General features: G+C 41.0%; 1 protein-coding gene across 2 annotated transcripts in view; it reads right to left on the reverse strand.

The window, feature by feature from the left end:
• Window positions 1-15,263, reverse strand: part of LOC149154079 (proteasome subunit beta type-7-B-like) — a 78,756-nt gene extending 63,493 nt beyond the window's left edge. Inside the window, exons 1-2 of one of the 2 annotated variants that reach the window (XM_089445920.1) lie at window positions 15,056-15,263; window positions 14,798-14,966 (exon numbers count right to left, since the gene is read on the reverse strand). In XM_089445920.1, coding sequence (XP_089302046.1) covers window positions 14,798-14,941 — 144 coding nt within the window. In that variant the 5' untranslated portion in view covers window positions 14,942-14,966; window positions 15,056-15,263. The remainder of the gene's footprint in view (window positions 1-14,797; window positions 14,967-15,055) is intronic. The other variant, XM_089445919.1, reaches the window with a different exon arrangement.
• Window positions 15,264-15,982: the final 719 nt, after the last annotated feature.

Below are 15,982 nucleotides of genomic sequence, written 5' to 3' on the forward strand. Positions count from 1 at the left end.
ATCATGGAGCATGGCACAAGTAGCTTCCATGATTGTTCAATTCTTCCTTTCAATAACACCATTCTGCTCATGAGTGTATGGGACAGTTGTCTCCCTCTTAATGCCAACCTCTCAACAAAAGTCAATGAATTATTTTTATTCATAATTGGTTCCATTGTCAGTGCTCAATATCTTGATCTTCTTCCCCGTTTGATTTTCCACCATTGCTTTGAAAGAACCATTTGAACACTTCATCGTTGCTCTTCAAAAAATAGATCTATGTTTTGCGAGAGTAGTCATCCACAAAGATTGCATAATATGAGTATCCTCCTAATGATGTTACGAGTAACATATCAGACAGGTCAGAATGGACCAATTAAAGAATATCAATTATGTTGCTCTCACTAGAAGGGAATGGCCCTTTGTATGTTTCCCAATTGCACAACCTTGACAAACACCTTCATGGTACATGTTAAACTCAGGCATACCTATGACCATCTTCCTTAACCCCAAGTAAAACTTTGTAATTTAAGTGGGCAAATCTTCGGTGCCATAGCTCAGATTAAAGAGAAGTATCGCTTGCCAAAGCTCCCAAAGAACTTCCTGCAACTTGATAGAGACCATCGACCCTAATCCAAGAGTAAATGAATCTTTGGGGTTTCTTTGCCAAATACGTACATTTCCATCAATGAATGCTACCTTGAAGCCTTTATCTTCCATCGCAAAATTAGCCACCAGGTTCTTCTTCAAATCGGGCACATACTATTCTTGTAGATGAATGGTTTGACCTCGATTCAAGTGAGGAGTGACAGTACCTATCCCTTTCACAGGGTAGGTGGCAATATCTCCAAGTATGATCTTCAAATTAGTCTTCTTTTCAACCAAATTTGAGAGGGCCTCCTTGTACCTAGTGAAGCGCCTTGAGGCTCCACTATCAATCAACCAATGATCCAAAGTATCTGGAGGAGAGGTAGTAGATAGAACGGAAATAAGATAAAAACTCATCTTGTATTTATACAACATTACTTTCATCATACCTAGCATTTCTTGTCCTCTTGGGAGGTCGACCATTTCCATTTCAAGTAGCAGGAGCTTTCCTCTTTCCTTTGGTTGTTGAACCTGTTGTTCCTTTGATTGCCATTGCCATTGCCTTTGAAATTGTTGTGATTGTTGTTTTCATCATCCCTTGGAGAATTCTTCTTGTGAAGACACTCTCTAACATAGTGGCCGAACCTGTTACATTTGTAGCACCTTCCTTTTGTTCCTTCTTTGAATCCCTTCTTGAATCCTTGACCTTGACTCCTTGGACCAGCGTTATTCTTCCTCTTTGCATGAGCAGAGAAGCTAGTATGTTCATTTCCATTGGAGGACTTATCTCTCTCCATCATCCTTGTCTCCTCTTGAGTGCATCTAGTTAATAACTGATCAGAACCAGGTATCCTGTCATTGTTTAGAATAGTGGTAACAAATACATCCCAATGTCTTGAAAGACCTCCAAGTGCAATGAGAATGAGCTCCCTGTCAGCAATAACTTCTCAAATAGATAGTAGGTCAATTTTTAATTGAGTTATTCTCATGGAGTAGGATTTGATAGACCCCCTTTTATCCATCTTGATGTCCTTCAACTTGTTTTTGAGAAATAGGATTTGATTTGCATTGTTCACTTTGAACATCCCAACCAGCGTATCATACATCTTCTTAGATGTTCCCAAATCAGGAAAATAGGCAACCAAATGCTTTTGAATAGAGTCAATCAAAATTTTCTTTGCTTTGACCTCACCTTTTCTATACTTCGTCTTAGCACACCGGGCCGACTCGACACAAAAACCGATTCATTGGTTGATCTGTTGCCGAACCGGCTGAACCGGTCACCGACTCGGTCAGTTCGTTAACAGACCAGTCCACTCGGCCGAGTCTGACTTAAACCGGCCGAGAGAGTCAAACTCGGTCAACGACGCATTTTGGAGGGAATGCAGACTCCAAACTCACTGATTTTTTGGTTTTAAGTTTTCTGTTTGTGCATCTAACCTCTCCCAAGCCTATAAAAGCTACCCAACCCCCTCACATTTCCTCACAGCTATCTCATTACATTTGTGTGAGAATTTGTGAGGAGTTTGTGAAGAGTTGTGGAGTTGGTTTTTGGAGCAGTAGTGAGGAGTCTTGGGCAATCATTGGAGCAATAGTGAGGCCAGTAATGACTAGTGACTATTGATGTTTTACTTTTGTTGTAGAGGCCATTCAGAACCTCCTTGGTTATGCGTTTTTGTTCTGATCTCTATATCATGTATGTATTGGACAGTGCACTTGTTAAGTTATGGTATGTTCTATGCTTATAACAGTTTACTTCTTTTTCTTATTATATTCCACCGATTAGCAATCACATGTACATAAAGTAAAGTGCAGATAGAACATTAAACGATCGACAGAAAACAAGCCAAGACAAGAGACACAAGATGTGGCGGCTAGCCAGGGACAAACCCCACAATGTGTGGGGAAACCCTTTGATCAAATCTTCTTTTATCTTCAATAATTCAGCAGAGAGAAATAGTACAATAAATCTGATTCATATCAGCAGTAGCAAACACTAGATCAGTAGCATCAGCATTAGCGGCTTCATTATCAAACTAGGGCAGACCATATCTCACAAACCGACAGTCGGATTGACTTCATTCCACCACCAAAAGTTTCGGCTTCCAGAGGAGGTTCAGATGAACCTATAGCGCAGTTCAGATGAGGAGATCTTCTAGGCCACGCAAGTCAATCTTTACTTTTGCAGTTGCAACTTCAGTTTCAGCAGTTTCCGGCTTCAAACTAGGGCAGTCGATATCTTGCAAACCGTTCGTCGGATTGACTTCATTCCACCACCAAAAGTTGCGGCTTTCAAAGGAGGTTCAGATGAACCTACAGCGCAGTTCCAAAGAGGAGATCTTCTAAGCCACGCAAGTCACTCTTTACTTCTGCAGTTGCAGCTTCAGTTTCCGTAGTTTCCGGCTTCAAACTAGGGCAGTCAATATCTTGCAAACCGTTCGTCGGATTGACTTCATTCCACCACCAAAAGTTGCGGCTTTCAAAGGAGGTTCAGATGAACCTACAGCGTAGTTCCAAAGAGGAGATCTTCTAGGCCACGCAAGTCAATCTTTACTTCTGCAGTTGCAGCTTCAGTTTCAGCAGTTTCCGGCTTCACATGTGTGAGAGAGAGAGACCCATTTCAGCGTAGTAGAGAAGAGACTCATATCTACGCAGTAGAGAGAGAGATGTGATGAGATGAGTGAGTCCAAATGAGGAAAAGCCCTCTTATATTTATACACAACGTTGGTGGGTGAATAGATGCAACTGTTGGGCTTCTGAGCCTACATGAGTTGTAGGTCGGCTTGATAATAATTCCATAATCAAAATAAATTCATATCTCCATGAATACTTATCGGAATTGGATGATCTTTATATCAATCCTACACCTCTCAACAAGAGGAATCTAATAAAAATATTATCATCCATGAATAAGATGACCCACATGAAGTTTTGCCCTGGTTGCCAATTTTAACACTCCCTCTCAACCATGGAGAACTTCATCTGCAATCTGTCTATCGGTCGTTACTATTCATCCATCAAATGCACTGCCTTGTACAGCCTGACCCTTGCCCTGCTCTGCTCTATTTTGCCTGTTCTGCTTTGTCTTGTTCTGCCCTGCACTGATCTGTACTTTTTTTTTGTTTTGTTCTGCTCTGCTCTTGCATTGTTCTGTTCTACTCTGCTTTTGTCCGAATTATGAAGAAGAAGAAATGATCGAGGATGTATCATACTGACTCAAAGTCAGTCTCAGAGTATGTACCACTGGTCCTAGACCAGTCTCAACCAACCCAAAGTCAGCGTCATAGTGAGTACAACTCCAATGGTCCCAGACCAATATCATCCTCCACTAACTCAAAGTCAGTCTCAGAGTATGTACCACTGATCCCAGACCAGTCTCAACCGACCCGAAGTCAGCGTCATAGTATGGTACAACTCCTACCACTGGTCCCATACCAGTATCATTGATCCCAGATCAATGGAGGTCATCCTAGCGTAGGGAGTACGGTAGTTACAACGATGCGTCCATCGGTACTACTATGGTCCCTAACTTCATTTCCCTGCTCATTGATCAGATGAGAGGTACTTCCCATGAGTCCCAGACTGCATGGGTAGGATGCCTCGACAGGAGAACTAATCAATCATGTCCTCACAGGAGAACACATCAATCCTGCTACAATTGCCATGGAGAACACATCAATCCTGCTACAATTGCCATGGAGAACACATCAATCCAGGCCTCACGGGAGAACACATCAATCCTGCTACAATTGCCATGGAGAACACATCAATCCAGGCTGCCATGGAAAACACATCAATCCAAGCCTCACAGGAGAACACATCAATCCTGCTACAATTGCCATGGAGAACACATCAATCCAGGCCTCACAGGAGAACTAATCATCCTGCTACACAGGAGAGCGAATCATCCTGTTCCACAAGAGAGCGAATCATCTTGTCCCACAAGAGAGTGAATCATCTTGTTCTAGTGTGCACCACCAGGGGAGGGTGAGTCACCCTGTGGTCATATGTTGCTCCAGTAGGAACCGCAAGCCCTCAGAGCTCCCAGAGCTCAATGTATGCAACATGCAGGACCCTTGTACAAGGGTTTCTTGCCGACTCCAAGTCGTTTGGGAAAATCACAGATTAGATCTTTCCTCAGGGCCTTGACAAGGTATATCAACCTGTACATCATCTTAATGTGATGGAGCTTCCTTGCTCATCGACTTACCATATCCCAAATGATGTCTATCTGCTGGAGCAATTGACGAATACGGGATTCCTCAATAATCGAATCCCACCTCTGGTTGTTACAAAGAATCACAGTGGTATCCAATGTAAATCCAAACAGCTCACTGAAGAGCTTTCGCAACCAGACTGCCTCACACGAGGTTATGCTAGCAACAATACATCCTACTTCGGCGGTGCTCAAAGCCACCGACTTCTGCTTCCTACTCATCCAGGATATCGAAGCAGATCCCAAGGTGAAACAGTACCCGGAAGTCCTCTTACGGTCCACCACACTGCCTACCCAATCAACATCAATATATCCAAGTAGTCTCACATCTCCGGCAGTGTATCTTAATCCATGAGAGATTGTGTCCTGAAGACATCTCAGAAGATTCCTGGCATCAATCCAGTGAGGCTCAACCAAATATGAGCTCACAATGCTAACTGCAAAACATATGTTCGGACAGAGGTTCACCAAGAACATCAATGCGAATGAGTTTTTGAAACTCAGAGGCGTTTCCCAAGTCTGGTCCGACATCACTACCATATAACTTCTAAAAGTTAAGATCCTCGAGGTAGTCACAGGCTTGCAGTCCATCATACCGAATCTTTCCAATATATTTACCACATATTTTCCTTGAGATAGGAAATTTTCCCTTTGGCTTCTGCCACACTTCAAGTCCTTGGTCCTTCATTTCAAATTCAGAAGCCATCTCCCTCTTACATTTGTGAATGAGAGGGTTTGCACCTGTTAGAAAGAGGTCATCCACATACAACACCAGTATGAGAGGCTTGTCATCTTCAACCTTAAAGTAAAGGTTAGGATCAGCTTCACTCCTAGTGAATCCCAGCTTCATCAAGTAGCTATCGATCCTCTCATACCATGCTCGGGGTGCTTGCTTCAGCCCATAGAGAGCCTTTTTAAACCTGCATACATGAGATTTTCAATCATAAATCTCAAATCCTTCAGGTTGCTCCACATAGACCTCTTCTTTGATAGAACCATGCAAGAACGCGGTCTTAACATCCATCTGATGTAGGTTCCATCCTTGTGAAACCACAAGGGCTATGATCAAGCAGATGGTCGTATATCCGGCAACAGGTGCAAATATCATAGTCTATACCTCCCTTATGGGATAAACCACGAGCAACAAAATGAACCTTATACTTTTCCATACTTCCATTTGCTGCATGATTTATCTTGTAAAGCCATTTTGAAGTAACAATTGTCTTGTCCAGGGTCTGGGAACAAATTCCCAGACATCATTCTCCATAATAGACTCATATTCTATGGTCATAGCATCCTTCCATAGTTAATGCTTGATGACATCTGAGAATGATGAAGGTTCATTTTGTATGATCGTGCTCATGATGGTCAGGTATCCATGATACCTGTTAAGTTTCTTACTTTGATGGAAGGTTCCTCAAGGTGCAGCATGTCCTTCAGCATCATCAAGTATCCCCCTAAGCCATGAAGGCCTCTTCCTAGAAGAGGAAGGCTCATGTGGATGAGGATCAATCGGATCCATGGGTTCTTCTACATCAGGCATTGATTCATCATCCTTTTCTTTCGGTTCCCTAGTGTCGGCTTCTTGAGAGCTACTCAAAGTCAGCAGATTGTCCACCTTGCTGAGAGCCATATCTTTGTCAAAGGTGACATCATGACTAATCATGACTTCCCTTTGACCGGTGGTGAACATTTATTCAGGAGTTTAGGAACCCAATGCTTGATGAGGGCATCGATTTTGTACATATACGGCAGTGATTGTAGTTTCAGCCCATAGAAACTTTGGAAGTCTTTGATCATGTAGCATGGCCCGGACAGCTTCCATCATCGTGTGGTTCTTCCTTCCCACCACACCATTCTGCTCAGGAGTATGTGGTGTAGTAGTCTCCCTCTTAATGCCAACCTCAGGTATTCCTGAGTAAACCAATTGTAATATATCGGAGGTCTTGCTTTGGCTTGAGGGGAATGGTCCCCTTTTGAGCTTTCCTTTGGCACATCCTGGACATACACCTTCTTTCTCTACTTGGAATTTGGGCATCCCTGTTACCATCTATCTTACATCGGGTAGAGCTTTGTAATGAAGGTGGGCAAACCTCTGATGCCAAAGTTCGGACTAAAGAGTTGTGTCACAAGACATGACACCTAGCGGACTTCCATCGACCTGATATAATGAATCAACACTAAACCCAAGAGTAAAGGCATCTTTAACATTATTTTTCCATATACATACCTTGCCATTGCTAAAGGTTACCTTGTAGCCTCTGTCTTCCATTGCCAAGATGGACACTAGGTTCCTTTTGAGGTCAGGTGCATTTAATACATCCTAGAATTTCTAGCCTTCTTGAATGCTTGTCCTCTTCCTTGATTCCCAGCTCTCCTCTTACCTTTGCTGTTGAATTTGTCATTCCTTTGATTGCCATCAAAGGGATTTCGAGTTGCACCACTGCATACTGTACCATGCTTCTCTAATCATGATTATCATCACCTGCCCATGTCCATGATTTTATCCATCATAATGCTGCTCAAACTAGTGTGCATCATCATCATGCTATCCTATATGTCCATGATCTCATGTTGCCCTTTATGTGCATGATCTCATTCATCATGATGCTCATGATCTCATACATAGTGACTTGCTTTATCGCAAATGTAACATCGTAATTTTCTTCTAGCCTTAGGTCCAGCCTTTCCTTTTGATTTAGTCCCAGAATTATTTCTTTTCTTTGCATGAGAAGAAAAGGTAGTAGGAGTACCTTTAGGCATGGGCATTTCTTGCACTTCTTCCCTTGTTTCTTCTTGAATGCATCTAGCCATTAATTCCTCAAAACCAGGAATTACATTATAGTTCAAAAGAGTAGTCCTGAACACATACCATTCAAATGGCAATCCTCCAAGAGTTGTGAGTGCCATTTCTCTGTCAGTAATAGTTTCCCCAATAGATAGGAGATCGTTCTTGATCTCGGTGATTCTTAAGAAGTATGCTTGCATACTTTCATCTTTACCCTTCTTGATTTCTCTCAGCTTATTTCTAAGAAACAAAACTTGATTTGCATCATTAACTTTAAATAAACTCACCAGTCTATCGTAGATTTCCTTGGAGGTGTCCAGTTCAGAGATGTAGGCCACCAAGTGCTTGTCAATAGAGTCCCGGATGATATTCTATTATTTTGACTTCTCCATTTTTTCATTTGTTCCAGGCAGCAGCAGATGCATTTGATGGAGGCTCAACAATATTGCCTCTCACATGATCCAACACTCCTTGATTCTCAAGGGTTAGATCGATAGACATCTTCCATCCGTGATAGTCAACTTTCTCACGGAGCTTGTCTTCAGCAGGAAAGAGTGTTGAGGACCCCATAGTTCTTTTAGGATAACCTTGCCAATATTCTCTTCGATGATTGCTCTTGCTCTTGCTCGGGCTTTGTCTTCACCTCAGCTCCGATACCATGTTAAGTTATGGTATGTTCTATGCTTATAACAGTTTACTTCTTTTTCTTATTATATTCCACCGATTAGCAATCACATGTACATAAAGTAAAGTGCAGATAGAACATTAAACGATCGACAGAAAACAAGCCAAGACAAGAGACACAAGATGTGGCGGCTAGCCAGGGACAAACCCCACAATGTGTGGGGAAACCCTTTGATCAAATCTTCTTTTATCTTCAATAATTCAGCAGAGAGAAATAGTACAATAAATCTGATTCATATCAGCAGTAGCAAACCCTAGATCAGTAGCATCAACATTAGCGGCTTCATTATCAAATTAGGGCAGACCATATCTCACAAACTGACAGTCGGATTGACTTCATTCCACCACCAAAAGTTTCGGCTTCCAGAGGAGGTTCAGATGAACCTATAGCGCAGTTCAGATGAGGAGATCTTCTAGGCCACGCAAGTCAATCTTTACTTTTGCAGTTGCAGCTTCAGTTTCAGCAATTTCCAGCTTCAAACTAGGGCAGTCGATATCTTGCAAACCGTTCGTCGGATTGACTTCATTCCACCACCAAAAGTTGCGGCTTTCAAAGGAGTTTCAGATGAACCTACAGCGCAGTTCCAAAGAGGAGATCTTCTAGGCCACGCAAGTCAATCTTTACTTCTGCAGTTGCAGCTTCAGTTTCAGCAGTTTCCGGCTTCAAACTAGGGCAGTCGATATCTTGCAAACTGTTCGTCGGATTGACTTCATTCCACCACCAAAAGTTGCGGCTTTCAAAGGAGGTTCAGATGAACCTACAGCGTAGTTCCAAAGAGGAGATCTTCTAGGCCACGCAAGTCAATCTTTACTTCTGCAGTTGTAGCTTCAGTTTCAGCAGTTTCCGGCTTCACATGTGTGAGAGAGAGAGACCCATTTCAGCGCAGTAGAGAAGAGACTCATATCTGCGCAGTAGAGAGAGAGATGTGATGAGATGAGTGAGTCCAAATGAGGAAAAGCCCTCTTATATTTATACACAACGTTGGTGGGTGAATAGATGCGACTGTTGGGCTTCTGAGCCTACATGAGTTGTAGGTCGGCTTGATAATAATTCCATAATCAAAATAAATTCATATCTCCATGAATACTTATTAGAATTGGATGATCTTTATATCAATCCTACACCTCTCGACGAGAGGAATCTAATAAAAATATTATCATCCGTGAATAAGATGACCCACATGAAGTTTTGCCCTGGTTGCCAATTTTAACAGCACTGGGTGCCATTTTGATATAATGGATATGTTCATGAGCCTACTTTGATAATATGTTGTCTTCTCTCTGCATTCTAATGCTTTGTGTTTGGAAACATAAATGAAAATCTTTAAAATTATGTTTTTTCATAAATAAAAAAATAATATTTAATGTATTTTTTACAACGACCAAGTCATTGAAATCAAATCAGCCGAGTCGATACCTAGTCGGAGTTGGAGTCGACCCTCGGTCGGTTCCGAATCTGAGTCGAAGTTTTAAAACATTGATATATATATATTCCCCATTTCCAAATTTCTGGGGGGATCACATTTCCAATGTGTTATTGTTTTAGAAATGCACATCGGTTTCCTCGTATCATGCAACTTAGGTTTTCGAGGTCAACCAAGTTCAGTGCTCATAATATGGGTTTGAAATATCAGATATATAAGCATGAAACAAAGTCTTACAACAAAGCACTTGAACTAAGCATGTGAAAAGGTAGTGAAAAAAGTTTTATAACACGCATCCAACTGTGCTTGAAATATAACATTATAAATCAAGAAAAACCCTCCACACACACACACCCAATTGTAGCTATAAATGGTAGCATAAAAACATGACAAAACACTAATAAGGAACCTAAGTCTACCACCAATAAAATCCAAAAAGACATGAAAAGGCAATCAAGAAAGGTGCCTATATTGGTGCAAATAGTACTCAAAAGCCAAGGAAGAAAGCTTCAATAAAAACACTTAGGATAAACCTGCTAAGGTATTGTTAGAAGAATGGTAGATTCAGAATAGAAGGATCCAAACATAGAAACTCCGCCCCCTCAAAACTAAAGGTCATGTTATCAGCCTATCATACACTCGTAAAAGTTAAAACCATTGATCATGAAGAATTCTTACTCAAATACTCTCTCTCTCCCCCCAATGCACAAGTACTAAGCTAAGACAAGGTGCTCATCTTCCATGATGGATCTTCCAAAAACAAACAATCATACCTACTAATATTCCATCATGAATAGGTGGCTAGAGGGGGAGGGATTATCATAAGTCTTGAAGGAGAAACGAAAACAAAGTTTGCCTGAGGCCTAAGGCAAAGAACAAACAACCTTGCCAAAATACATTGGGGGACTCTCTTTTAATCATTCAGCACCTTCACTCTGGATCTCTCCCTAAGAACAACGTGCTTTCTCTCCTTCTTTACAGAATCTCCGGTGTCCTAAAATCATTCTCATATAAGTCATATCACCACATTTTTCGTAGTCAGAATAAGGAAGTTGACTAATAGGCTAATATGGCTTGTCAGCGGGAAGAAGGGCAACTCATGATCAATGGCAATCTCAATTGGAAGCATATCCCATGATCAAAGCAAATTTCCCGCATTAATTCACCATAACTAAGCGAAATTCAAAAAGGGAGAAAGCTCAAAGCTGAATCTTAGGAAAGATCATCTCTAAACCTTTAAGAAGATGGAAGGAACTACTCCTTTTGGTTAACAAATATGGCAACATATCTCCTATAATCCACGCTCTCTATAAACATGTGAAGCCATCCTGATGGCACTCATCGCATGCAACATCCTTCAAAGGGACACTTGCCTCGTCTAGAGACATGAAGTGCATTCATAAGAGATTTGGGTTAGAATTTAATTGAAGTCCTTCACATTATCTCTCACACAGCATCATACTCTGCAAAATGGGCATTGCTAGCACCTCCTCCAATTTTTGGCGTTAATGGCTATCCGAGAAGCATGGGAATTCCTAAATTCTATGCATCCACTCATGCAAGTTGAGCTCATGCTGAGGCTGCGAAATTCATCAAGCAAATTTAAATTTGGTGGTCAGTGGGGTGGCCAAGGCAATATTGGTAATTCACCGCAGGCTAGCCTAGAAGCTCTCTTATCTGGGAGTCATCCTTCCTCTAGTTTATTTCTTCTCCAGGCAAATCATGGTGGTCATCTTCTTGCAAACTTTGTTTTGAGTGTAATTCTCATACTTCAGTGGAAGAGAAATGTGTTGGAGGTCATCCTTCTTCATAAGTCAGCATTTCCAAGAGTGTCGACTGACCTAGTCGCAACTTTCTAGCCATATCACTCCCAATCTCTGCGTTCAAGCATGCACAGCAGATTAGAATTAGCTCAAAGGCAGACATTGTGCACTCACTGTCTGGCTGGTACTTCATCCTACCCTGCCCCCCAGTGGTATTCTAGGAGCTTGCTCACTTGCACAGAAGAGTACATCACTTCACTGAGCCCAACCACCCAAAGGGTCTTCACGAGTATCATCTCTCCAATGGCTCACCACTGCCATCTTTGTCCGCACCCTCCTCTAGATTGGTACGCAGAAGTCCTCGAACTGCGTCAACAAACCCTGGTCCTGACAGAAACAATGCAGAATCAACAAGTCAAAATTCATCACATGGAGGATGAGCTAGATGAGGTGCGCCTTCAACTAGCTGACCTCCAAGCTCAGAGGAACAATGAGGACTCAAGAAGTACAGCAAGTAGCCCCCCTCAGTAAAAAAATGACTGATCCATGTAAATGTATTTTGATAAATGGCCAATTTTATAGAGCCTATAGTAGCAAAAGTTTAAATTTTGGTACTTGGAGGGAGTGTAGCAAAAGTCTGCCAGATCATTTCGAGATAATTCTCCCGTTCTTCTTAGAAGCTCTGGTCATCTCAAACAATATGCAAATTTCGCGGGTACTTTGCTATGACCAAGCACAGACTTAATAGCAAATCTTTTCTTATTTGTGTCAAAAATAAAAATATTCCATCATGAAAACGATGTAACTCCTTCAATATAACAGTTCTGAGACAAAGTGTTGTTCAAGTCCATCTCAAAATTCACCATTAAGTGCTCTCAAACAATGCTAGTGTACAGATGCCAGAAAAATGATATAGTCCAGTAAAATTAGACAAGCAAAATCTGCATGGAAGATTTTCTTCCCCAGGCAAATCAGTCATCGTAGGGTTCCTTCCATCAAACTGGCAAAATATACACAAATTTGAAACAGATGCGTATGTGAACAGAAGTTAAGATCTATCAAAAATAATGCCAAAACATGCACAAAAAGCAAGCAAACCAGTCCCTGAAATTTGCCCATCAATTATCTCCGGGGCACTTCTGTCAAAAATATAGACCCCAAAAATCAGGTGGAAAAAGCCCAAAATCTACAAGATCACGAACCCTAGTTGCTGATCAAGCAACCTCTTGCACACCAAGGACAGACAAGCTTGTTCCCTGAAAGTAACTCCCTCCTGGAAAGCACATTCTTTGCGAAAACTTTCACATGAAAAAATACAAAAGCTTTCTCATCCTGAAAACTCCCGGTGATGTCAACGATGCAAAATTGCCGAAGTCTAGCAATGAAACTCTGCCTGATCTTGAACCCTGGTACTAAAAATATCTTTCACATCCGCCAAGTCTTTAACATGACATTTACAAAAGCAGTTAATCTGAGTGTTAAACACCTTCAAATTGAAGCAATGGTTCAGGAAATTCATGGCATAGCAAGATTTCCATGCCAATTCTTCTGATCTTAGCTCTCATACCCAAAGTAAACTCACGCTACTGTTAATATGTTCCAATGTTTTCGAGAATGCCTTTTGAATTAATCACATTATTGTTTGATGTCTTTCGTATACGTTCCATTATGTTGTGTGCAATTATTGTTTGATGCCAATTCTTCTGATCTTGGCTCTCAGACCCAAAGTAAACTCACGCTACTGTTAACATGTTCCAATGCTTTCAAGAATGCCTTTCGGATTAATCACATTATTGTTGATGTCTTTCGGATACATTCCATTATGTTGTGTGCAAATCTAGCAGAAGACTCCAACAAGAGGAACGCAATCAGGCAAGCGAAATTCAAGGAGAAGAATATTTCTCTAATTGAAAGGCTGGTTGCACTGGTCAAAATGGCAGACATACACAGGCAGAAGACTCCATGATTATGACAAGAGGAACGCAGTCAGGCAAGCGAAATTCAAGGAGAATAATATTTCTCTAATTGAAAGGCTGGTTGCACTGGTCAAAATGGCAGACATACACAGGCAGAAGACTCCATGATTATGACAAGAGGAACGCAGTCAGGCAAGCGAAATTCAAGGAGAAGAATATTTCTCTAATTGAAAGGCTGGTTGCACTGGTCAAAATGGCAGACATACACAGGCAGGAAGGTGAAGCTCTTGTAGAGAACATTCGGAGGCATCTGGAACATCTCATCAGCTATGTGGCTAAGCATGGTGACCCAGTCTACGTGGAGATTTTGAAGCCACTCAAACAAAAACAAAAATTGCCCCATAGGATCAATAAAATTATCTAAAAAGAAGTGTATTTAAACACTGCCTAAGGATTCGTTCCAGGTTGAGTAAGCACGCCTGTGTAGCCAGCTTTAACAGTTAACCCTCCATAGTAAACAATGAGTCTAGCAGCCCCAAGGGTTAGCTCAACTGTTCGAGTCCCCGTTGTTAAGTACCTCGCCCGATGCCGATCGGGAGGCCACAGGGTCAATTCTCCTCCTCAGCTCCCTTGGCGTTTGGGTTAGGCCCTGCTAGTCTGGCCGATGGGCTTTAAAAGATCCTCTTCAGGGTTGATCTGCCCAGATTTTCCCATGGGAAAAAAACAATGAGTCCACTAATCCACATCAATTGCACAAAATGCAAATTATGAGCACCCTCCATATCAAAAATAGCAACAACGTCCCCTGCACAAGTCTCCTGGTAAAGAACCTATAAATAGAAAATTCCACAAGAGTATCCTAGTCCTACATTTCAATTCAATAGGCTTCAGTTCAGCAGTTCCTGCTTCTGAAGCTTGGCGTAGAATCTTCGCGAAAGCTTTTCATAAAGAGCCCAAACTTAAATTCAACTTGCAATCGGCCAGTTCATGTAAACTCACTTCTGAAGTCCGGTGGGATTATTAACAACTCTTAGTCCTTGGAAGCCAAGAAACAGTCTAACCAAACCTTTTGATCCCTGCCCTCTATTTTTAGTGAATTTCAACTTCGGTGCAATAGCTCCAGAGATCCCATGATACAACGGGCATTCCTTTAAAACCCCATGTATCCCTTACCTCCGTAGCTTTAAGAAATGTTTTCTTTTTTTCCAGTGAAAAACCCGTTTGGTCAGTTTTTGACCCCTTGTAACGTTTCACAAATGCTCATTTCTCACTTTTACCTTCTTACATACGAAACTCTTCTGGGCCATTTTTAAATGTAACCTAAATCTAATTTCATTGTTCAATAAATCGCCAGAGAACTTCAGAATACGAAAATAAGAAGCAAACAACCAACATGAGCAAATGACGATAAGAAAACAAGAAGTAGCAGCGGAGCTGACCTTGAAAACGAGGCCTACTATGGTTGTTCCTGTCTTGCGGAACGAAGGAGGCTGAACACCTTTCTTCGCAAGCATTTCATTTCTCCGACACAAATCAAAGCTGAAGCCGCCTTTAGGGGGGAGTTCGATCGTAGTATTTGCCATGGCTTCGCGGATGGGAACAGAAACCCTGTCAAAAAGTCATAATCCGCCATCAAGATAGCGAATTAAAAAGCAAGCATGAAACCTGTGAAAAGTTCAAGGATCCGCAAAACATACGAGATTTCGAACCTGTAAAATGCAGAATAATACCCCGCAAACTCCCGAAATCAGTGAAATTCCGTCGAAGTTTGAGACCTTCCAAACCCTAAATCGCGGCAAAGGGAAGAGGAGACCGTCACTTGGTATTTGTGTTTTCGGCTTTTCTCGGTGGCGAGCTGAAAATTGTTCAGAGAGCAACCTTTACTTTTCCTTTAGAAAGCTCTGCCAACGTGGAAATATAAAGATCTTAATTTTTTAGAATTTAAAGTTACTTTCTCTTGGAGAACAAGTAACTAGGGTGGTATCGGCTTTCATGTATGGGATTACTAAATGGTTTTTTGTTTTATTTTTAACACAAAATGTTATAACAAAACATAACTTCGCAAGGTTGAACATAGTTTTAAGATGATTAAGGGAAATTGGATTTTTTTTCAAAGTTAAAATCTTTTTCATATTTTCTTATAAAACTAAAAATTATTTTTAATTAGTTAGTATTTAATTTTCATGGAATATAATGGCCTATGATGAGAGGCAAAGAGGTATATAACACAAATGAAAGTATAATTTTTTTATGGATTATCAAGGAGTTATTTTAAGTGGAATAATTTTCCTTACATGATGATGATGAGTCAACTTACATTTGTAGGTAGTAGCAATCAATGATGGTTGTCTTCATTTTTTATGACAACTGAGTTATGATAGGTTTTGCACCTTCATTTTTTATTGACAACTAAGTTATGATGGGTTTTGTCACCTTTCAAGAAGGGAAAAAATTAGAGAGTAAGTAATACACCATTATATGCACACATATACATCTTTGGGTCTCTAGAGTAACAAGCTCCTTTTAATTAACAAACATAAGCAATTTAAAAAAAACACAATATTAAACATTATACTCAATATATCAAACAAGTTATCGAAATTATTAACTATTAATGGGAAAAC

This window comes from Pinus tabuliformis, chromosome 9 (assembly GCF_031772625.1).
Source record: "Pinus tabuliformis cultivar Carrire ecotype Pingquan chromosome 9, CPIR1, whole genome shotgun sequence".
Lineage (NCBI taxonomy): Eukaryota > Viridiplantae > Streptophyta > Pinopsida > Pinales > Pinaceae > Pinus > Pinus tabuliformis.